This window comes from Agelaius tricolor, unplaced genomic scaffold (assembly GCF_023055355.1).
Source record: "Agelaius tricolor isolate 1412-34295 unplaced genomic scaffold, bAgeTri1.0.p SCAF_9, whole genome shotgun sequence".
Classification (NCBI taxonomy): Eukaryota; Metazoa; Chordata; class Aves; order Passeriformes; family Icteridae; genus Agelaius; species Agelaius tricolor.
The window spans coordinates 18,681,466-18,704,321 of NW_027269269.1; the positions used below are offsets into that span (position 1 = coordinate 18,681,466).

At 44.7% G+C, this 22,856-nt stretch overlaps 3 protein-coding genes across 5 annotated transcripts in view; all 3 read left to right on the forward strand.

Moving 5' to 3' along the window:
- The first annotated feature begins 1,240 nt into the window (after window positions 1–1,240).
- On the forward strand, window positions 1,241–1,676 carry LOC139593168 (mid1-interacting protein 1A-like). Its single transcript, XM_071433865.1, has one exon. It carries the CDS (start codon window positions 1,281–1,283, stop codon window positions 1,674–1,676), a length of 396 nt encoding a protein of 131 aa, XP_071289966.1. The 5' UTR covers window positions 1,241–1,280.
- A 5,634-nt stretch (window positions 1,677–7,310) lies between these two features.
- Window positions 7,311–10,975, forward strand: KCTD14 (potassium channel tetramerization domain containing 14). 2 transcript variants are annotated; one of them, XM_071433866.1, is made up of 2 exons: window positions 7,311–7,379; window positions 10,304–10,975. In XM_071433866.1, the coding sequence occupies exons 1-2, from the start codon at window positions 7,311–7,313 to the stop codon at window positions 10,973–10,975; spliced, it is 741 nt and encodes a 246-aa protein (XP_071289967.1). The 2 variants fall into 2 exon arrangements, with proteins under 2 accessions (XP_071289967.1, XP_071289968.1); XM_071433867.1 differs by having other exon boundaries at window positions 7,311–7,370.
- Window positions 10,976–14,258: 3,283 nt separating this feature from the next.
- The window catches only part of INTS4 (integrator complex subunit 4), a 32,013-nt gene continuing 23,415 nt past the window's right edge, over window positions 14,259–22,856 (forward strand). Inside the window, exons 1-10 of one of the 2 annotated variants that reach the window (XM_071432939.1) lie at window positions 14,259–14,403; window positions 15,217–15,411; window positions 17,366–17,483; window positions 18,166–18,272; window positions 18,478–18,663; window positions 19,897–19,947; window positions 20,583–20,671; window positions 20,932–21,052; window positions 21,569–21,640; window positions 22,657–22,831. In XM_071432939.1, the coding sequence (XP_071289040.1) occupies window positions 14,350–14,403; window positions 15,217–15,411; window positions 17,366–17,483; window positions 18,166–18,272; window positions 18,478–18,663; window positions 19,897–19,947; window positions 20,583–20,671; window positions 20,932–21,052; window positions 21,569–21,640; window positions 22,657–22,831 (1,168 nt within the window). In that variant the 5' untranslated portion in view covers window positions 14,259–14,349. The remainder of the gene's footprint in view (window positions 14,404–15,216; window positions 15,412–17,365; window positions 17,484–18,165; window positions 18,273–18,477; window positions 18,664–19,896; window positions 19,948–20,582; window positions 20,672–20,931; window positions 21,053–21,568; window positions 21,641–22,656; window positions 22,832–22,856) is intronic. The other variant, XM_071432941.1, reaches the window with a different exon arrangement.

The window sequence follows — 22,856 nt, forward strand, 5'->3', positions numbered from 1 at the left end:
GATCAGTGTTTGTAAAGATGTGATGGCAGTCAAGAGATTACTCCAGAATCTTCCTACTGGTCTTCAGTGACAGGACAGGAAAAGAGTGGCAGGCACAAACTGAAACACAAAATAAATCTCATCTAAACATGAGAAGAAAACCTTTCTTTTTTTTCCTAAAACTGAAGGTGCTCAAACACTGACACAGGGTACCCAGAAAGGGGATGGAATCTTCGTTCTCAGAGATATCCAATGGTCCCATTGTTGACCTTGCTTGAGCAGTTGTTGAAGCAGATTGTCTCCAGAGGTGCCTTCCAACCTCTCCAGCACTGACTCTGTCTCTGTCCCTGCCTCTTATCCCCTTTGCTGCCAGCCCAGGAGCTGGGTGCAGGCTGCTCACAGCACTTGACGAGGAGGATGCTCTGCCAGGCCTGGGTGGAGATTGGAATACTCCAAAGCAGGCCTGCTTTGGGGTGGGCCCCACAGTCTCTGACTCTTGTCATTGCCCCTCCAAGGACCCTCCTTCAGACTTGGAACTTTCATGTTTCTCCTCAGCTGACAACTTCTGAATTTTAAAAGTACCTTTTCTAACTCCCTAGTCACTTTTAAATCCTACTGCTGGCCATATTACTCCTTTATAAGCAGTTTGGGGCAAGCACCTTCTGACAAGTATCACCTGTTCATTATCACCTTCTTTTAGCAGCACTGCTCTCTAGGCCAGCTGCCACAGTAGGGCTGGGTGAGACCCACCAGACCAGCACAGAAGAAGGTGAGTTTTTAGGCAGAGCACATAAGAAATTCACCTTCTCTGGATAAACCCACCACTTGTTCTCCTTCTCCACTCCTCAAAACTGCCCAGATCAAGGCAGCTTTCCCATGGTGCTGCCTGCAACCTGTCTGCCCTGGGGGAAGGGGGAAGGCACCACCCTGGGCCTCCAGCAGTGGTAAGGACAGTGGTGACAGGGCAGGATTGGAAAGTACCTGGCAGACCCCAGGCACCTCCTCACCACCACACTCAGAGCACAGGGATGCAGTGGGACCCCCGGCCAGCTTGGGTGAAGGCCACGGGGTGGCTCAGAAGAGATTGCACAGAGCCAGGGACATGGTGTAGCTAAGTCCCAGCTGGGCTAGAGCCAAGCACAGCCCCGTGGCCATCCAGCCCAAGCAGGGCTGGCAGGGGAGGACAGCAGGGGAGGGACGTGGTGCCCCAGCACTGCACAAAAAGCCCCCGCAGGGCCAGGGAGCAGTGAGCCTGTGAGAAGAGCCCAGAGCAGCAGTGCCAGAGCTGTAGGAGAAGGGCCATGGAGCAGTACTTCTCAGCCACGCAGAAGATGGAGCAGGAGGTGATGTTCCCCAGCCTGCTGCGAGGGGTCTTCCCGCAGGAGGAGGGGGCAGCCCCGGCTGCCGAGAGCCGCACGGACCTCTACGAGCGCTACCAGCTCCTCAAGGCCATCAAGCCCATGGTGGAGAAAGGCCTGGCCTCTGTGGGTGACCAGAGCCCCAGCGGTGCCGACACAGACACAGACCCAGCCTTAGATGAGGGTGCAGACAGCAATCTGGAAGAACGCCTGTCCCATCATGTCAATGGCTTGCAGCAAGTTCTGACAGACCTCACCAAAAACACCAAGGCCCTGACCCGGAGGTACAGCCAGATCCTGGAGCAGATCAACCTTAGTGAAGATCAGTCCAGCTCTTGAGCCTGCACTTCCCGTCTCTGAGGTAAGAGCTTGGGGACATGCAGTACCAAGGAAGAGCTGGCTGAGGGGTAACATGCTTTGTCCTCATGCCCAAACAGCTGTGTGGTGTTATAATGTTTGCATCACACCCCCAAATCCCAGGAGTTCTGAGTCTGCACTTCATTGCTCAAGAGAAACATCCTCCCAGATTTGTCTTTCTCAATTGCCATTGGTGCAAGCTGTGTCAGCAAACAAAGGCAACTCCGTGAGCTCCACGCTGTCCCCAAGGCTCCTCAGTTTGCAGCACAGGCAATGTCTTTCTGCTGCTGGCCAGACACTAATGATCCCAGGGACAAAAGAGATGGGTGGTTGAAATACTGTGACTGGACTCCAGGAGCTGCCAGACACTGGTGCTCCAGTTATTTATCTTTTGTCTCTGGTGGAAAATGCAACAGTCATTTTTAGGCAGGAGTCTGGCACTTTCAGGTTTCCAAATATCTAACTTTGGCACACCACCTGCAAACAGCTCAGACACTTCAGTCTTCCCCTAGCCTGAAAAGCAAAACCATTCTCCATGCTGGTGGGCCTTTCATCCCCTGAGGCCTCTTGGGGAGACATCCTCATGATCCATTAAAGATGGGGCTCATGGCCAAGGTCATTGCAGTGAAATGGAGAGTGTAGAAAAATAATGACAACAACAGAGGGCATTAACAGGACTTTACCCTTATTTAGGAAGACAGCCAGACAGGAATGAGGACATCCTGACCATGTGTGTTATCCCCACAGGGTCTGTTCTCCAAGTCCAGTGGCACTTCTCCTGAGTCAAGTCCCACTGAGGAGTGTCCTTTGTGGGCAGCACAGAGCTTGGCTGTCTGCCTGCTGGGTGCTGTCTGTACCATCTGACTTGTCCCGTGGCCGATCCTGCTGGCAAGCTTCCTGCTTCGTTTCACTCCTGTCCGAGGGGGATTTCTGCGGGGCAGAAATGAGTGGTTTGTGTTCTTGCTATGTAGAAGGCATCTGTAACTTTGAAGGGATGCTTTTTTCTGTGTGTGCCTAAACCCCTCCAAACCATTCTCTTTGGAAATGTAAATAAAATGCAAAGCCTTGTGCAGATGTGTCCTGTGTTTCCTACGAGCTGTCACTTCTGTTGAACTACCGTCCCCCGGTACATGATGGTGAAGGACCTTGGCCACCAAGGCCACGCTTCAGTGCAGGGAGATGAGCTGGGTTTCTTTGGCAGGGCTTTGAGATGAATGCTCCCCCAGCTCTCTGTCTCTCCCACCTTACAAAACCTCAGTGTAATCCTGCCATCATTCTGTGCTTGGAGCCAAATTCCAACCTGCTCCCCAGCATCCTTCTTTCCCTCCCACAACATCCCCTTCTCTCCTGCATTCCCAGCACCATGTCCTCTCCTGCGAACAACCTGTTGGAATCCTCAGAAGCTCCAGCAAAACAGGTGAGGCAGTTCTGCTCCTCCTTGCTTGGTCATGACATACTCCAGAGCTGAGGACAGAGGAGGAGGTGGGGATGCTCAGCCGGATTAGGAAGGCAGGACCTTGCTCACTTCTGATCCCTGTGAACTGTGGGAAAACCAGGACAAAGCCCTCACTGAGTGGGTGGACAGGAGCTACAAGCTCTTCACAGGACAGGTTGGGTCCCACCTCCAAGTGACTCATTCCCTCCCAGACACACCACCCTTAGGAAATCCTGCTGAGCTGGGCACTAGAGGAAAGTGCCCCCTTGCCTGTTCAGGACATTTTTAAAAAATCTCAGCTGTTGAAATAGTGCTCCTTTGGCTGAACAGTGGTTCTCCATCAACTTTCCACTTTTGATTATAAAACTGGAGATCTCTGAGCATCTATGGTGAGAGGAGGATTGCCACCAAGCCCTGTGCTGCAGGCTCTGGTTGTGTTGTTCGTGTTGCTACAGGTGCTCTCTGAATCTGCCGTATCACAAAAGTGAAATAACATCCCTCAGGCTGAAATCAGAGACTCATCAACTCCAAAAGCCTCCATCTAAAATGAGCAGATATTCTGCAGATGGTATGCTGTTTCCTCCCTCACCTCCAGGCAGCTCCATGCCTTGCTCATATATTCATGTTGACCCCTTTAGCGGGGTCCTGATTGCTCGGCAGTAAGTGAAGATCCACAGCACTCTAAAAGGAAGACAAGAGCAGGACCTTCCTGCCTTGCTTTTATTTTAGTGAATCTCTAATTACACAGAAAATAAAAGAGAAAAATTGTTGTGCTGTTTAACAGTGGAATGTACTGTGGCAGCTGAGATCTCAGATACAAGCCTTCAGCCGTGCATCCTGAGAAGGTGGGTGGAGCTGATAAATGGCTGGAAGGCACCAGTTAGGAATGCTGACAGTGTTTGCACAGCACATGGTGTTTGATTTAGGAGTGGTTCTTGAATTGCTGAGTCTCTTAAACAGAGGCTGACAATTCAACATATTAAAGAATAAAAACTTGATAAATACTTTTATGGATAGTACTATTTTCCAAACTGATGCACAGTCACAGAATCACAGAATGGTTTAGGTTGGAAGGGACCTTAAAGATCTCCCAGTTCCAAACCCCCCTGCCATGGGCAGGGATGTAACCTACTGGGTCAGTTTCATCAAGGCCCCATCCAACCTAACCTTGAACACTTCAAGGGGTGGGGCAGCCATAACTTCTCTGGGCAATCTGTGCCAGTGCCTCATCACTCTCTGAGTAAATGTATGTATCAGCACAGAGATGTTCCAGCTCATGTTATATAAATATTTATACAATTTTCAAAAAGCACATATTTATTCCCCACAAAGTCACTGTCAAGTTATTTTTCTTTGGTAGAACCAAATTTCTAAGCACTAATATGATTATTTTTATGATTCATATTGTAGTTGCTCCTCCAAGGTCCAGGCACAGGCTAATTCTTTCATGAAAATACAGGGAAAGGATGGTCCCTGCCTGAAAGAGCTTACAGGCTTGGAAATATCCCTTTTACATAAAATAAAAACTGTGGGCAGAGGAACCAGACCAGTATGTTCATCACACTGAGGACAAGCCATGGTTGGTGTGGCAGTAGAAGAGAGTTGTGGACTTTCTGAGCTGGCAACTATTCCTTTTGCTAAAGTGGTAAGGATTTCTGTTGTGGAATTGAATGCCATTAGCCACCCTTGATTCTGATTTGGGGAAATCTCTCAGATGGGCAAGGTAAACTCATCTACTGCCCTTCACCCTGCCTGAGTGAAAAGCTTGTGTGAGCAGAGAGGTGATGGTTCACCCATCTTTTCAGCTCTGCAGCTGCAGAAGGAAAGGTTACCACATCCAGCATTGAAGACATGGTGGATGTGAACTCTGTCAGCTATATCCAGGATATGATCTGAAACATCTACATAAGCCAGCCCAAAGAATGGGATTTGCAGCCCTTAGAGGTCTGGGACACACAGATCTTCCAGGTCTCCTTGTTTTCCAGTAAGCATTAATCTTTTAAAATTTATTGCAAGTCACAAAACCTGGGGTCCCAAGCAGACCTCACTGGTGCATCCAGCACTACCAGTTCTGCTGGTCTGGTAAAGGGAAAATTCAAGCATTTCTATTCAAAGCAGCAGAGATAACTCAGACAGAGGTTATCATTGAGGATCCCTGAGGATGCTTAAGAGAACCAAAAGCAAAATGTAAGATGGGTTCAATGATAGGTTTACCCAAATGCACAAAGCATTCAAGAGTCTGGGCCCAGCTTGAGGGAGCCTTTCACAGGAACAGGCTTCAAGGGAAGTGAATCAATCTAAATTCTAACTGGTTTTCCTCTGTGCCTCAAGCTCCTGCTCAGATCAATGCTGTCTTCTGAGAGGATACAGATCCAGCAAAACTCCTGGGGTATTCAAAAGCAAGAAAGCTGGTGTCCATGAGCACAATGCAGATTTTGTGCAAATTATTTCCTTATATACCATACTGACAATTTTCATAATTAACATCTCCCCCAGGAAGATTTTTAGGAAGTGTTGTATTTGTCTGAGCTTTTTCTTTTAGTTGCTGGCAAAAGGAAGCATCTTGAAACAAAAGAGAGCGAGGCAATGTTGGTAGAGGGGATAACACCTTTTATTTAGACCAACAGAAACTGGAAAAAAAATGGGAAAAAAAACCCCAGGCAAGCTGAAGCAGAATCTGACAGACATGGGAATGCCTCATGTGCCCTAAAACATGGATAGTTTTATCCATCTATATCAGCTGATCTAATAAAAGATATTGTCTCTCATTACAAACTTTATGTTACATCTCTGGACAATCATGCCCATGGCAATTTTGCCACCAAAATGAAATGAAGACACAGAAGTGATGAGTGCCCTGAAGACAAATTTGGAAGCAACAGTGCACTTAGAATGACCTGGAATGAAATAAAGGAGACCCTGAAGGGCTGTGATCTGGTTCTGAAGAGGTTATTTAGGCTAGCTCTGAGGTAATACTCTGTGTTTAATAAATTAACACAGACAGAGAATCATCATAGAATCACAGAGTGGTTTGGATTGGGAAGGAACCTCAAAGACTATCTAGTTCCAACTCCAGCCCCTCAGCCCCGACCCTGTCATAAGTAGGGACACCTTCCACTAGAACAGGTTGCTCAAACCCCCATTTAACCAGGCCTTTAACATTTCCAGGAATGGGGCATCCACAGCTTTCTCAACCTGTGCATTGTCTCATCACTCTCACAGTAAAGAATGTCTTATATCTAATCTAAATCTCTCCTCTTTTATCTTCAAGATGCTCCCCCTTGTCCTGTCATGATGTGCTCAGGCAAAAATTCACTCTCCTTTTTTTATAAATACCCCTTTAAGTACTTTCAAGTTCACCTTCACTACATCCTTGTGAGTGTTTTGATTTTGTGATAGTCTTACAACCACTAAATCTGTGGTGCTGCCCACATTCTATATTTGGTGGATACAGGATATTAGAAAACAATGTCATGCAAAGATAATAATCAAATATTTATGGTCAATTTAAGAGTTTATGTTCAAGCAGAGATTCAGGTTTGGTTTTATTTACTTTGCACAAATTACTCAGTGCCCAGAGATTGTATGGGTGAGGAAGAAAATGCCATCACCTTGGACAGATTGTAGACACCCTGTAGATCTGTCATCAGTGTGAGTGAAAAATGGGATCAGTGAAATTGTTTGGGATAAACTGTGCTTTAAAACAGCAGTGCACTTAGGCGAAAAAGCTGTGAAAATGTTTACTGGTTTTGATACAATCAGTTGTCAAGGCAGAGGTGGACGCACCTCATGGGGCTCATTGGAGGTGCCTCCCTTGGAAGGGATTATTCAGCCCTCAGTCACCACTCACATAGCAGCACACGAGGTGTGTGCTGGCAGCCAGCCTGAGTCCACCCTGCACCTTGCTGGTTGCCAGAAAACTAATGAGCAAATACTTCCGCTTTCAGGCTGTCCCCTCCCCTCTCCCTACACCTGCAGCTAGAACCAGGACTCTGCCTGGGACAAACTGGAACCTCCGTGGCAGCAGCTGGGCTGGGAGCAGGGAAAAAGCTGACCCAAGGAAGAAAGACCAAGTGAAAGAGGATTGGAGCACAGCTGGGAGCCATCCTGCGTGTAGGGTAGGACGCCAGCACCGAGCAGCAGGTTTTCCCAAACAGCTGAGTCCTCAGCTCCTGGGGAAGATGAGCATTTCGTCAGAGCACAAGCCCCTTGGGAAGCAGGTCACCAGCAGCCTGCATATGGTGAGTAAGGTATGTCCTCAAGGGCACAATTCCCTCATGCGGGATCAAAGCACCCCTGATGGGCGACATTCGAGTGGGTTTTTTCCCCCATATGCTAATCTGAAGACACCAGGCCTTGCCAAATATATCCCTAAGAAGAAGATTCTAGTTAAAAAGCTGTGCCTGTGTGCACCTGTTGTGTTATGGGAGGGCTAGGTCTCTCACAGGCATACAAGATCTGACAACAGCAAATTACCAGAGTGGTTCTTCTCCTTTCGCAAGAAGTGGAATTCAATTAATATAAACTTTAATTGGTCAGTTCCCTAAATAAAAGCCTGTTGTAGGTTTTGGGGTTTTCAGCAAGTCTTATGAGTCTCTAATGATGCCAAAGCTGCCCTGTGTTGTTGGCATGCAGGATCATCAGGTGGGAGCAGCAGTTTTTCTAGCTATAAGGAAAATTAATGGTAGTCTCAGACAAGCAGCATGTTACTAGGTGGAAATCAGTGATGAGATTATTTCTTTTTAGTCTCCTCTGCCCTCAGTGTATTGCTAACCAGTTTGTCTTCTTGGTTAAAGCTGAACAATCTCTTCTCCAGACCTCTCTGTATTAAGAAAACCAACCTTCTTACATTGCACTTTTCAGATGTAAGTTGCAAAATGCTTCCCTATGGAAGCAACTGTTTTACAGATTAGTAAACTGGGGCACAAATAGATGGAATGACTTTCCTGAGTGTCATCTTGCTGGCTAATTACAGAACTGGGAATCAGCTGGTGCCAGTACTTCCAGTCCACTGGGAACCTTCTTGATGCCAGGCTAAAACCATTAATCAAGATGCAAGAACATGAAGCTGGGCTACTGTATAAAGGAATAAATGTTATCCATTTGTATTAGTGACAAACAGCATGAAACATCTGACCTGCCATGTGAAAAAGGAGCAAAGGCTCAAAAGCCTGAGACTCTCCTGTCAAATAGTCCCTGGTGGGGAGTGCTGTTGGTAGCTCTTGGACTAATAGCATATCTCCTAGGGAGAGACTTGACTACAGAAACAGCTTTGGGCTGTGTTTTTCAGTAGGTGGAAATCACAAGATAGTCTCAGACAGAATAGTACTTGTCTTCTATACCCAAGTGTAAATGACTGCTCTTGAAATGAAACTGCCCACACTAGTGCAAAGCAATATTCCAGCAGGGTCTTTGGCCTGAATCTCCTGCTGCTTCCCTGGCTTGCTGAGGGTGTGAGCAAATTTCTGCTAAATCTGATAGTTTAAAGGGAATGTCTCCCATTGCACCAGGCTGTCTGTTCCTAGTCCCGTCCTTTTGTCAGCTCTGTGGTCATTAAATCCTCTGTCAGCCAATCCAGTTCACTAAGATGAAAGAGAAGCAGAGCTGGCATGAGGTGAGCAAGAGAGCACACAGAGAGGTACAAGAACAGGACAGGGAGAGGGCACAGGAGCCCCCCCCCCCCCTTCTCTTGGTGTGTGCTGTGAGATCAGCTCACGTCATCCCGTGGCTCTGTACCCATGTGATCCAGCTAAGTACTTAAGCACACACTTCACCTGAGGCATGTGACCAGCAGCACTGAGGCAGCTCCTTTCGTGATCAGAACCAAGAAAGTGCAGGTGAGCTCCTGGAAAATAGGGTTGTTTATTGACTGACGCCTTCCCAATGGCAGGTGTGGCCCCGGCCTGGCTTGTGACTTACGTTACAGTAGTGCTGGCAGGAGGAAAAGAACTCTTTCTTTCTTCCCTTTTCTTCTCATCTGCTGACTACTACCTAAGTGCAAAAGGAAGCTAGTAAAATTTTTCAGAACTGAACATACAAGAAGGTCAATTTTAAAAGTCCAGCTTTCCAGGTATTCAGGCCTCCTTCAATTCAAACAATGGTGTTAATACAGAGGGTTAAAAAATGCGAACAAACACACAATCTTTACATTTTTCCATTTTAAGTCCATGCCAGTTGCATGAAATATTTCCATTACTTCCTAACTAAAGCCATCATACATTTTTAGGTGCTTTGCTAAACAGCTTTTGTCCTGCACCTCTGACATGATGGATTTTTGTCTTACTTCAGGGTTTGCAGCTGAACCCCCAGATGAGTGGAAGCCAATTCCACCTATTTATAAAGTTTTAAAGGCTTTAGTTTCTCCTTTAAAGAGGAAAGAACAGTTCAGATTATAAAAATGAAATAGCACAGCTTTGGGCTCTATCTTTGTCCCTCTGCACATGGGGTGGGTGAGAGCTCACCTACTGCTCCTGCTGTTAGGTGGCCCACAGGGACAATGCTTGTGAGCTACTTAGATCAGTGTTCCTGTAGTCACTCCCAGCTTTCCTGGGCAAGGTACTTATTTTCCCTCTTTCCCACCAGGAAAATGACACTTTCCTACATTCCAAAGATGAGGTGAGGACTTAGCCATTTAGAAATGTACAAGTCTTTGCTGCTCTGGTGGTGAGAGCTGTATAAGCATCCCACATCTGCTTTTTGCAATAAATCAGGTGGAGGTTCCCATCTGACACCCACAAAATGGGAGCTCATATTGCTCTTCACATCATCATTCCATCCTCCAGCTGTAGTAATTACATATCCTCTGAACAGAGAGAGACATAGTTCTCCCAGGATTTTAGAAGCTGTGGGAAATTTAGGGGAAAGAATCCAAACAATTATTATCTCTTTTTCTGTAAGCGTTGTTTATAGATATGGTTCTCCAGAGTGTGCTATTCATAGTTCACCAATAGTGTGAGAGAAGATTTCTAACGGCCAATCAGGTCTTAGGTCCACCATTGTTTTTATAAGAACTGCAGATTTCTAAATATAGTGTCTTTTCATGCATTCTGATGATGGAGTCTCTGTATAGCCTTTGGCTGTCCCCAGTACAATCATCTATCTTTTCCTTGACACTTCCATGTTGATGACCTCAGAGTGATAATGCACATGGCTTTTTGTCACTGTTTTTTTTCAGTTGTCACCAATTGTGGAGTTAAATGTTGGCGGGGAGATGTACACGACAACACTGAGCACCTTGAAGAAACACCCTGGCTCCAAGCTGGCAGAGATGTTCACCGGCCAGCCCAAACTCAGGACTGACTCCGAAGGGAGGTTCTTCATCGACAGGCCAGGCACCCACTTCAAATACATTTTGGAGTACCTGCGCAGTAACCAAGTGCCCACCCAGTGCATCCAGGACGTCTACAAGGAGGCGTTGTTCTATGACATAGAGCCTTTGATCAAGCAGCTTGAGGACTCCCCACAGATCTTTGGGGAGCTCGTGGCGAGGAGGCAGTTTCTGGCTCGTGTGCCCAACTACAGTGAGAACATCGAGCTGATGATCCGCATCGCGAGGGCGGAAGCGGTTGCGTCCCGACAGTCCAGCGTCATCGTATGCGTGGTCAGAACCGAGGAGGATGCAGCCAGGTGTCAGGATGCCTTGAACAGTTTGGACATGGATAAAAAATCTGTGGTGAAGTTTGGCCCCTGGAAGGCTGTGCCCAGTATTTCTGATCTGCTGGACTGCATTCAAATGGACATTGAAGCCAAAGGGTATAAAATATCCTTTCAGCCCCATGTTGCTGAAAAAGGTTTTCGCTTCAAGTCGCATGACTTCTTCTACAAGTTCCTGTTCACCTGGTGGTAACAAAGTGCCACCATTGATAGGGAACATCAGAAAGCAATGACTGGAACAAATTAACCTGGACTGTGGAGAATAAACCACGAGCTGCCAGAGGGACAGGAAGAAATGCACAGGCCAACAAAAGGATCTCCTTTGGCTGTTTTCCATATCAAAGAGCACTTAAGAGCCACTTTACTTGGGGTTTAGGGGATAACTTTTTAGGGGTTTTAAAAAGCTCCAGAGGAAGGAGGAATTTTACTCTTCAGTGTTGCTTACTATTCATTCAGTTCAAAGAGATGGATCTGTGAATTGAGCCAACCTCACTTAACCTAAGGGAAATGAATAATCCCAAATATGTCTGGTGGACATGTAGAGGTGCTCTCTCAGTGCAAATGGGAACAGGCCGCATATGTGGACATCCTGACTGAAACAATGATATTACCACATACTCAAATTAAATTTGGTTTCTAAATGGGAAGGCAAAAGCTATTCTTCTCCTGCCTTTCTACACTAGAACCTGGGTTAAAAGGAAGGATTCAGTGTCCTACAATCGCTTCTTATTTCTCCAGCAGACAGCCTACTCTTTCGTCAATGTATTTATTACCATTATTTATTATTTGTCCTGAAGGAAAGACAGAGAACCTCAGCTACGGTCCAGGATCAACAAAAGGCAAAAATACCATCACTGATGTGAGGAGTTTATAATCTAAGGATACACACTCCTTTTTCAGACCACACAATCTTAATCTTTTTCTTATGACACTCATTATTAAGATGATGCTATTTCTAACTACATAAGCTCCTGGAAGAATTGGGAAAACCTGCCATGATTTGGTGGGAAGGAAGTGGTACTGAAGCAACAGCTTGCAAATTCTCTTCTACCAAACACAAGTTGCATTGTACAAGGCGTTTTAAAAAAATCTTAGAATTTGAAAGTTTATTTTTATACTGGAAACAGCTTGGGTTTAATCACTCTGAGAATCATAATGGCTGATTTGATAAAGACCATATTTCCTTTACTTCTTGGAAGATGGATTTCTTCCAGGCAAGGACAATAAACATAGAATCATAGAATGGTCCCTGGGATTTCAAATAAATAAAATTTAAAAATTTTTTAAATTATGCAGAAGTGCTTTATTTACTGACATTTTCCCCTCAAGATCCCAGAATTCTTAAGATCCGAAGTTTTGTCTTTAGGATACCAGATTTGAGGCACTCCTAATTAAACTGTGTTTCAGATGTGCTTATCCTAGCATGGACCTCCCCCCCAGTGACAGCCATGAATCACTCCAGGCTGCAGGGCAGTTCTGCTCTAGGTGTGAAGGGACTCTGAGATCTCTCACATTCACAGCCTTGGTAAGAATGGACACAGTCAGTGTCAGAGAGGACAAAAAGGTTTAGGAAAGAGGCTCTTTTGATCCTAACCAAGTGGTTGGTGGTGCTCAGCCTGGAAGAAGAGAGATTGAGGAGGCCTTCCAGTAGACAAAAGGTTGCTTTAAAGAGATCTATTTCACTTTGCCCCTACTAAGGGTGGGGAAACTGGCTTAAGTCACAACAACAGAGATGAAAATTATATATTAGGAGAAAAAAAATCTCAGTATAGAATAGTTAAAGCCTGACACCAGCCAACCTCTTAAGTCTATAGGACTGCTGCCATGAGAAACTTTATTTGGCACACACTCAAATCCTGGGTTCGGTTTGGGGCCCCTCACTCCAAGAAGGACATTGAGACCCTGGAATGTCCTGGAGAAGGGCAGTGGAGCTGGGGAAGGGTCTGGAGCACAAGTCTGATGAGGAGTGGCTGAGGGAGCTGGGGGTGTTCAGCTTGGAAAGAAGGAGGCTCAGGGGGGGACCTTACTGCTCCCTACAAGTGCCTGAAAGGAGGCTGTGGCCAGGTGAGGGACAGGTCAAGAGAAATGGCCTCAAGTTGTGCCAGGAAAATCATCAGGAAAAACGTATTCACTGAAAGGGTGGTCAGACATTGGAACAGGCTGCCCAAGGAACTGGTCAAGTCACCATCCCTGAAGTGCTCAAAAAATGTGTGGATGTGGCACTCAGGGACAGAGTTTAGTGGTGGGCTTGGCAGTGCTGGATTAATGGCTGAACTTGATGATCTTAGACATTTTTTCTGACTTTAGTGATTCCACGATTCTGATGGAAAGACTTTTTCTAATTATTTTCAATTAATTGTTTTAATTAATCATAAGCGGTATATTATTTATTAGCATTGTATCGGTCTTAAGTCACTTTTAGCCAACACATAGATAGTTTCTTCACACAAATCATTATTGTTAGAGTTTAATTGGGAAAATCATTGAAACTTTAAGCTTTGCTAAACTAGCCCTGATATGCTTTGGTGAAGCGAGAGAGAGATGTATTTCTGAAAGTGGACACAAAAAATGCAGAATTTATAGACTACAAGGGCATTTGCAGAAACCAGAAGATAACAAAGACTCTTCAGTATGTGCTGCAAACCTCCCTACCGGGGAGAAAGATAGCAAAAATACTGAGAAATGGGGACTAATTAACATGAGAAGCAAGAATAAATAACCAGTAGAGGACAGAATACTAATTAATGAAGATAATTATGTCATTTAGAACCAATGAGCATTCATTTCTTTGTTTGCTAAAAAAAGTAGAAAAAGGTGGGAAAGTCAGCTTAAAATCGAATACTAGTGTTAGGAAAATTTATCCACAAACATCAGAGGTTTATGCCCAAAAAGGAGACAGAGGAGTCCTTTTACTTTATTCGAATAAAGGGAGAGGCCATGGGGCATACCCCTGGGATCTCTTAAATTTTTGGAGGACGAAGCCTCCTTTTTATCCTAATTTCCTGGGCACATTTCCCTTCTCCCTTTCCCCATTGGCTGAGGTACTTGAGATGTACAGACTGCCCAATACACCTGATACCAAAGATTTCCCTCTAATGTATAACCCTCCCTTTTAATTTTTAATTCTTATGGAATTTAGGGGTTTTTCTTCCCCATTGTTTCTTTCATCTTTCAATGTCTAATTTCATTTATCAGCCAACCTAAAGTTTATTTGTAAAAGCAAGTATCTTTTTCCATTCATCAATCAGCGGCATCCTTCCCACCGTTTCTTTTATCTCCCAGTGCTAGTTTTATCTACCAGCAGACTCACAGCTTGTTTGTAAAGACAAATCCGCTATTTCTCTCACTAGTGAAACCTGGGTGTACTTTGCGGCGAAAGAGCGCGGGGCAGCCGCCCTGGGGCGGGGCGGGCGGGCCGAGTCGCGGCCGCCATGTTGGTTCCGCGTCCCCATGGCAACGAGAGGCCGCCGGACCATCGAGTGCGGCCTCCGGGCGGAAAGAGAGGCCGCGCCTGGGCCCCTCCCCGCCGCAGCTCGACGGCTCCTCTTCCGGGCTGCGCGGGGCGTCATGGCGGCGCACCTGAAGAAGCGGGTGTACGAGGAGTTCACCAAGGTGGTCCAGGTAACACCTACCCCCTGGGCCAGGATGGACGGCTCCGAACTCTGCCGTGTGGCGGGAGGTGCCGGCGGGTGAGGCGGAGCTGTGGGGATGCCCGCCGGCCCAGCCCGGCGCCGAGCCTGGGAGCGCCTCCCGCTTGCCAGGCGTCGGGGCTGGGGCGGCCCCTGAGGGGTTGGGGAGCAGCGGGACGGGTCGGCCCCGAGTTTAGGAAGGCTGGAGCTGCTGGAGGGGAGAGCTCTGAGGGAAGGTGTTCCCCTCAGGGTGAAGAGGGAGAGAGGTTGTGGAGTCTCCCTCACTAGAGATACTCAAGAAGCGTCCAGGCGCAGTCCTGTGCAGTGTGCTCTGGGATGACCCTGCTTGAGAGGGAGGTTGGACGAGATGACCCACTGTGATCCCTTCCACCCGGGCCCGTTTTGTTGATTCTCTGACCTGAGCAGAGCCGGGGCTGCTGCGGGGAAGAGGAAGCATCCCCCAGCCAGCGACTGGGGAAGGAACTACAGCGGCTTTCTGGGCTGCACCAGGCCGGTGGGAGTGGGAGAAGCCGGTGTTTGCCCTGGATTCGTTGTTTGGTGTTGGAAGCAGCTGCATTTGACCCAGCCTAGGGTGGGGAGAAGCCGTATTTTGCAGGGATGGGGACTACCTGGGCAGGACAGTAACAGCCACAGCGGTCTGATCATGGGTGTCTCCTTGAGACAGATGAAGGAGGGACTAGCGACTGCCCTGGGACATGGGAGCTTCCTTAGGCCTCCCCATGGTCAGTCTGGGGAGGAGTGGGTCTGGATGTGCTGTTTCTGAGCCGTGTCCCTCTGCCCACAGCAGCAGCATGAGGACCTGTCCACCAAGAAGCTGCGGTTGACCAAGCCCAGCAAGTCAGCAGCGCTGCATGTGGACCTGTGCAAAGCCACCTCACCTGCAGATGCCTTGCAGTACCTGCTCCAGTTTGCCAGGAAGCCTGTGGAAGTGGAGAGCGTGGAAGGGGTTGTCAGAATCCTGCTGGAGCATTATTACAAGGTGGTGAAGCTGGGAGTCAAACATGCTTGCTCCTTCTACTCCTGTTTGCTTGGTGTGGGATGTTGAACAGGGGCTCACAGGCTCCTGTGTTGCTGACTCAGCCTGGGCTGAGAGTGAGCAGCTGTAGCCCTTGACCCAAGTGATTTCTGATTGTGTTACTTTGTCCCTGTGCTGATGGTTTCAGCGGCCTGTGACAAGTTATCCCTGCTCATGGCCTGTGTGGAAGTTAACTTGGCAAGGGACAAAAGACCTGTCAAGTTTTCCAGGGAACTGGAACTTTTCCAACTGGGAGCCCAGATGTCTACAGCTGTTTCAGCTTTATCTAACACTTTCCTGACTGATGTGTCCTTACCTTGTTCTTCATTTTCTCTAGCAGTGGAGAAACCTTTTAGCTATTGCTTATGTGGTAAAAACCAGCACTTTTAAAATCACAGAATCATGGAATGGTTTGGGTTGGAAGGGACATTAAAGATCATCCACTTCTGACCCCTCTGCTAGGGCAGGGACTTCTGTTAGACCAGGTTGTCCAAAGTTCCATCCACCCTGCGCTTGAGCACTTCCAGGCATGAGGCAGCTTCCCTGGGCAACCTTCTCTGGGCCAGTACCTCACTGCCCTCTCACTAAAGAATTTCTGCTTAATATGAAATCTATGAAAAAAACTGTCAGGGATCAGTCTCTTCTCCAATTAACAAGCAGTAGAACAAGGAAATGGACTCAAGCTGCTCCAAGGAGACTTGGATTAGATATTTGGAAAACTTTCCAAAAAGTTTTGAAAAGATTATCAAACACTGGAACAGGCTGTCCAGGGCAGCGGTTGAGTCACCATCCCTGAAGGTATTTCAAAGATGGGTAGATATGGCACTTGGGAACACAGTTTAGTGGTAGATTTGTCAGTGCTGGGTTAGGGGTTGGACTTGATGGTCTTGAAGGTCTTTTCCAACATAAATGATTCTCTGATTCTATGAAATACAGAGTTCCTGGTCAAATAACACAGATTATTTGTGCTCGGAGTTTGTTTTGTAGCCTGTATTAGAAGAGAGACTCATGAACCTGCAGATGAGATCACACTGGCAAGAACACAGCCTGTTACAGAATCCAGCTTTTAAAAATATTACTTTCAAAACTAACATAGCTGATATTATTTTACTTACAGACAAAATTTTCAAAAGAACTTGTTTCTTAGTACTCCATAACACACTTCCCCTGATCATCCAGAAAGCTGACCCTGATCATCCAGAAAGCTGTAACTGCAGTGGAAGTTATGTGATGATTTATTTGTTTGAAGTGTCATTGTTTTGTTTAAGATGGTCCTGTAGCCTCCTGCTCCTTCATGCCTATAGATTTTGGTAGGGCAGTCCCCATACAGTCCTCACGACAGAATCCATTGTTCGAATGCATAACTTCAACCCTAAAATAAAAAACGCTTCTCAGTTCAGTTGAGAAAGGGACTGCTACTTGGGTGTCACATTTGTCACTTGGAGGCTGTGTGTGGCACTGAAGTCTCCCTTAAACACTTGACAGATATAAATAACAGTTATAACTGTAAAATTTTTTGTTGAAAGATGGGATATTTGTTACTGTAATTTTTCTGCAACTCTGTGTTCAGTGTTGCACAAATGCTTGGTAAGATCCATGTATGACATGCAGATGACTTTCTGCCTTTCTATTCTGCATTGGATATCCTTGGCAATACAATGAAAGAGAGACCATCCAGTTATGACCAGAAGTCATGTGTGCATGAGTCTGTAGAAGCCTCAAAATAAATCTTTAAAATGCATGAACTTTTGAAATTAATTTTAAAGGAATATTTATTGATGAGGCATACTTATGTAGTTATCACCTGTGACAGCATTTGCTGTTTTTTAAATGAGTAGATATATGTAGGTAATATATGCTGTTCTCTTTGTTTAACTTGCTGTATTGGGGTTTTTTTTGGGGTGTTGTTTCCTTCCAGGAGAATGATGCCTCTGTAAGGCTGAAGATTGCATCCTTGCTGGGGTTGTTGTCAAAGACTGCAGGATTTTCCCCAGACTGCATTATGGATGATGCCATTAACACCCTTCAGAATGAGAGTAAGTCTCACTTTTGATGTGGTGCTTGAGGTAAAGGTGGAATCATGCTGTCAAAGCATTTGGGACAGTGGTCTTACATCTCAAGTGTATGATTGAGAATTTCTGCTTAGAGTATTAATTTTCTGGTTTTGTGAGTGATGACAGATAACACCATGTTCTGAGGAGGAGAAGAATGTTCCTCTGACCTGCCTGCTCTAAATCTTTGTTCTAAAGGAGTGCAAAATTTGCTTTTGCATCTCCATCTGAAAGCTGTTGCTTCTGAGGTTCTCTGTTCTACAGGACAGTTTTGCTTAAAATGGAAATGTGTTTGAGGAGGAGATTTTTTTATATTATGCTAGAGGCCAGCTCATCAAGCTGTGTCAAGAGGAGTGTAGCCAGCAGGTCAAGGGAGGAGGGTATTCTACCCTTTTACTCAGCACTGGTTAGGCCACATCTGGAATACTTTATCCAGTTTTGGTTCCCCAGTGCCAGGTTGGTGCTGATAAGGTTGGGTGAGTTCAGCAGAGCCCCTGAGGTGGTAGAGGACTGGAGTATGTGATGTACAAGGCATAGCTGAGGGAGCTGGGCTAGTTCAGGCCTTGAAAGGTTTCAGGATGGCCTTCAATGTGGATCACTCTGTGATCCTGTAGCTGGTAAGAGTTCAGCAGAGTAGTGCATAGCCTTTCACTCTTCTGTTTTGCAGAGTCCCACCAAGTCCTTGCTCAGCTGCTGGACACCCTGTTAGTGATCGGCACAAAACTCCCAGACAATCCATCTGTCAGGATGAGGCTGGTAGAGGTAGCCTGCAAGGTAAGGAGGCCTCCCTGGGCCAGGAAACTTTTGTCACTGCCACAAGAAAAAAAGAAAGGTAGTCAGTATTTAAATTATTTTAATTTTTCTCAACAAACTGTTACAATACTAAAATTAATAACTGCTAGGAAACATAGCACGATGTTTCAAAGGGCTAAAAGAACCATAAGAATCCAGCTACATCTGCTCATCTCTTCTTCCACAGCATCTGACAGATTCTTCTCATGGTGTAAGGAATAAGTGTCTTCAGCTAATTGGCTGTCTTGGCCCAGTGGAAAAAGGTGTTGCAAAAGAGGCTGAAAGCCAGGCAGCCAAAGATGTCCAGAAGATAATAGGAGATCATTTTAATGATCAGGACCCTCGAGTTAGGACTGCAGCTATAAAAGCCATGGTAAGTGTAGCTGGTATGGTGGAAGAAATGGTTTGGAGTTGTATCAGGGAGCTGAGAGAGGGCTGCAAACTAACACAAAGAGGTTTGTTTTAGAGATTATTTTAATTAACTTAGTAAAAGCCTGTTCAGTGTATCAAAATTACCTGAAAAAATAAGATAGGTCTTGAAATACCAGAGTAGCATGAGATCTTAAAGGACGTTTGAGTGATTCATAACTTCTGTTTCAGGTATAGCTGAAGAGGCTTTTTCAACTTGTTCATTCTTTTGAGTATGTGTAGGCTCTTTCTTTTAGAGACAAATTTATTTCTTGGTTTAGTATTGGTTACCAGAACTACAAGAAACCACTAGTGCTCCAAAATGCAGCAGGTATCTGCTTATGATAGGAAACGTGTGTGATAAGTCCAGAAAGAATTTAGTTTGTTTGTTTTAAAGCAAACATTTATGTATTGCCTCATAGTTGCATTCATTAGCATTAGCATTCTCTAATTGTTCATGAGATATACTGTATACTGGGTTTTTTTGTGTGGGGACCCTTCAGAAGCTTTTAGCTTTGAAGAAATGCAAGCAAAGACCATGCTTTTCAAAATACTGCTTAATGTGAGTTGCCTGTGAGTGTATGGGGATACAGAAGTTTCTCTATTACTCCTAAGTTTATAATAATGTTCCATCTAATGTGATGGTCAACGAGGATCTTTGAATTAATGTTATTAAACTCCAGAGAAAGAAGGAAGATGCATTTGAGGAGGTCAGATTGCACTTGAGTCTTTCTGAAATCTCCCTCTCCTACATGTTGTACTTACTCATCCTTCTAAAAAGAAACAATGTAGGACACTTTGCTGTCCCTGTGGTTCAGTAACAGAAGGATTGCCAATGAGTTTTCATGCCATGTAAATGCTACTTTTGGATCCATGTTTCAGGAATGGTAATAAAGTAATTAATTATCTGTTTTAATTGTGAATTAATATGGCTAACACTAAAAAATTATTTGAAGGTTGGGAGAATGAACAGGCAATGTATTTGTATAAATTGTTTTTCCATAATCTAAGTATGAATGATTATGAAGCTAAAAAATTATACTGAAGTCAAGAATATTATTTAAAATCCTTATGGTCAAGGTAATGCAGTATTTTAATAATAGCAGCTCAAACAGAAAAACTGTGGTGAAAACTTAGTCTGTGTCCCTTAAACATGTATTTACACTTTCTTACATTGTTTTGTTTTTTTCCCCTGTAGCTACAGCTTCATGAAAGAGGACTAAAGTTACAGCAAGCTATTTATAGTCAGGTAAAACCTTGTATTTGTTTTGTACTTGTCTGCACATCTTTCTCTTTGAGTTCTTTGGCAGTGTGTTTTGTGAGGAGGAGGGCACTGAGCAGAGGAGGAGTATTTTACACTTAGGTAGCAGATATTCCTTGTTGTTGTATAACAGTGGAAATAAAAAGTTATTTTGCATCCATTGTGCTTAAATGCACTAAAGCATGTGCTTTGTCGTATATTGTTTGGGGAGGTGATCATGGGAAGTGCAAGGCATGATGAAGTCATTCCTGTCATCTGGCAGTCGTAGTCTGCAAGTCTTAAACCCTTGTTCATTGGAGAGTACCCATGAAGCTTGTGTTTGTTATATCAGTAAAGCTGTGCAGCTGCAGCCTGTATCAGATCAGCTCTATTGCAGACTCTCATTTCATCCTTCTTGCATAGTACAGGCAATTCTGGAGTTCATAACATGTGCCTGGTTGACTTTATTAGATCTAGTCTGCCTGATCAAACTTGGAAATACTAGAGAGTAGCAGGGAAGACTAGATTCATTTTGATTTTTAATCTGTCCTAACTGTGGTGAGGCTGTTGCTGACATTGTGGGAAGGGAATGGCAGCTCAGGTGGAGATGTTTCAGGTATATTGGACTATGAATGTTCTTTCAGGCCTGCAAGCTGTTGGCAGATGATTACGAGCAAGTGCGCAGTGCTGCAGTTCAGCTGATCTGGGTCCTCAGTCAGCTTTACCCTGAAAGGTACGTCCTGCATGCACTGTCCTCAAAGTACTGGCCAAGTAACCTCCTAATCCTGAGAGTTTTGTGCTGGTAGGTCTGAGGAGGAGCTGTTACGAAACTGATGTGTACAAATGGTTGATCCCTGATGAGAATGCACTGATGCAGTGAAGTTTTGGTTCCTGGTATTTGTTGAACATTGATGATAGGAAATCAGCATGGTTGTTTCTTATTGATGCCATCTAGTATGGAATACAATCAACAAATTGATTTCTCTATGTCAGCATCGTCCCGATTCCTTCTTCTAATGAAGAAATTCGCTTGGTTGATGATGCCTTTGGAAAAATTTGCCATATGGTTAGTGATGGGTCCTGGGTTGTAAGAGTACAAGCTGCAAAGTTATTGGTAAGTTGCATTATTTTCTTCTCTACAGAGAGTAGTTTCTCTTAAGGTACTTGACTTTTCATATATATTTGAAAAAAAAAAAAAGAATGGGAGGATGTTTAAAACCATATAGGTAAATTTCTCCCAAAATTCTGAGGTGAAATAAATGAGGGAGGTTGAGGAAACCCAACAGTTTTTCAGCTCAACTGTGCAGTGAGCTCTTCCCTTGAGAGCAGATGGTTGAACATTAAAGAAAAAAACAAATCCTTGTCATAATTTCCTGCTCCTACTTCTCTACTACAGGACATGTGAACCTATTGAACTCAAGAAAAGCCACATTAACCTCAGTGGGAAAATTAGATGTTCTGATTCTTAAGTTCACTTTTTTAGACTCTGACGTACAATGCTGTCAGGTATTGCATAAAGCTGTTAGAATGAGTGGATAAGATTGAATGCCATATTGGGATAAGTCAGAAAATTATATGGTGCAGTTTAGAATAATCCTGTTTTTTCCTTTTGATATTTTTTTCTCTTTAGGGTTCTATGCAACAAGTTAGCTCCCATTTCTTGGAGCAGACCCTTGACAAGAAGCTCATGTCAGATCTGAGGGTATGTAAGGGTTTGAGTTTGTTTTCCTGTGTGTAGGTGCTAAAATCACACAAGAGGTGTATTAATATTGAGTGTGCTTGTTCATCTTGTCCTTGCCTGAGGGTTGCTGAGAGTTAATTGATGATGACAGGTTTTGTTTTAGATTAAAGTCAATGAAACAATGGCTAGTTTTAGATTTCATTAACCAAGCATGTAAGAAACAGCTCTAGGTTATTCGAGTTTTGCAACAACTGAGAGGTAAATGTTTGTGGTGTTCTGATAGTTTTTTGGCTAAAAACTTTGCCTATTGTGTATGGAAAGATTGCATCCTAGTTCTAGGAGCAAGCTCTTGGAAACATCCTGCAACATCTAATCAAAAAACATCAAAATTTCAAGCAACATGAGTAGCTAAAGGCTACTCAACCCTGTAAGCAAAATTTTTCAGTAACATTCCTTCCTTAAGCAACATGCTCAAGGTTAGGTTAATTTTTTTCTGTCTACCAAAGAATGATGAAGAGCTGCTGTTTTTTGTGTGCTGCTTTGTAAAGACTGTTAAAGAAAATGCTGTGCAGCTTTATTTAGAGTGTGTGGGAAAAGGAGGCAGACTAGCAAGCACACTGAATGAATATCCCATTTTACACATTGCTGAACTCTGGATAGTATTGCTAGCATTAAAGTATTTAATTGCAGTTTAACAAGTTGAACTGCAAAGTTATAGCATTTTTGCAGATCACTTATTGGCTTCTTAACTAGATGGGCCTTTTTCTGACCCAGTTGGGCTGTTTTTGCAATGGATGTCTAAGAATATGTTAATTAAAATGTGTTTGTTGTTATCTTTTCCCTACATCAAAACTACAGAGAGTTAGTGGCAGTTAGAAATAGCCATAGAAGAGTAGGTACTGTTTGCTTTTCTTAGCACTTGTATGTGTGCCAGTGTCTAAGCCTCCAGCTATATCTGTTTTCAGATCCAGTTTAATATTTTGTTCAGTCATCTTTTGAAGTTGACGTGGTTGTAACTGAAATGTTTTTTTGGACAGAGGAAGCGCACTGCACATGAACGAGCCAAAGAGCTCTACAGCTCTGGGGAGTTTTCAAGTGGCAGAAAGTGGGGAGATGATGCTCCCAAAGAGGAAATCGATACTGGTGCTGTGAACTTGATTGAATCAGGAGCTTGTGGGGCTTTTGTTCATGGCCTGGAAGATGAGATGTATGGTAAGTGTTAACTGGGCATGGAATA

Bases quoted from the DNA above. Each gene is read 5' to 3' on its own strand.
- LOC139593168 (XM_071433865.1), top strand. From the start codon at position 1,281: ATGGAGCAGTACTTCTCAGCCACGCAGAAGATGGAGCAGGAGGTGATG.
- KCTD14 (XM_071433866.1), top strand. From the start codon at position 7,311: ATGAGCATTTCGTCAGAGCACAAGCCCCTTGGGAAGCAGGTCACCAGC. The intron at 7,380-10,303 runs GTATGTCCTCAA...GTTTTTTTTCAG, and splicing joins GCCTGCATATGGTGAGTAAG to TTGTCACCAATTGTGGAGTT.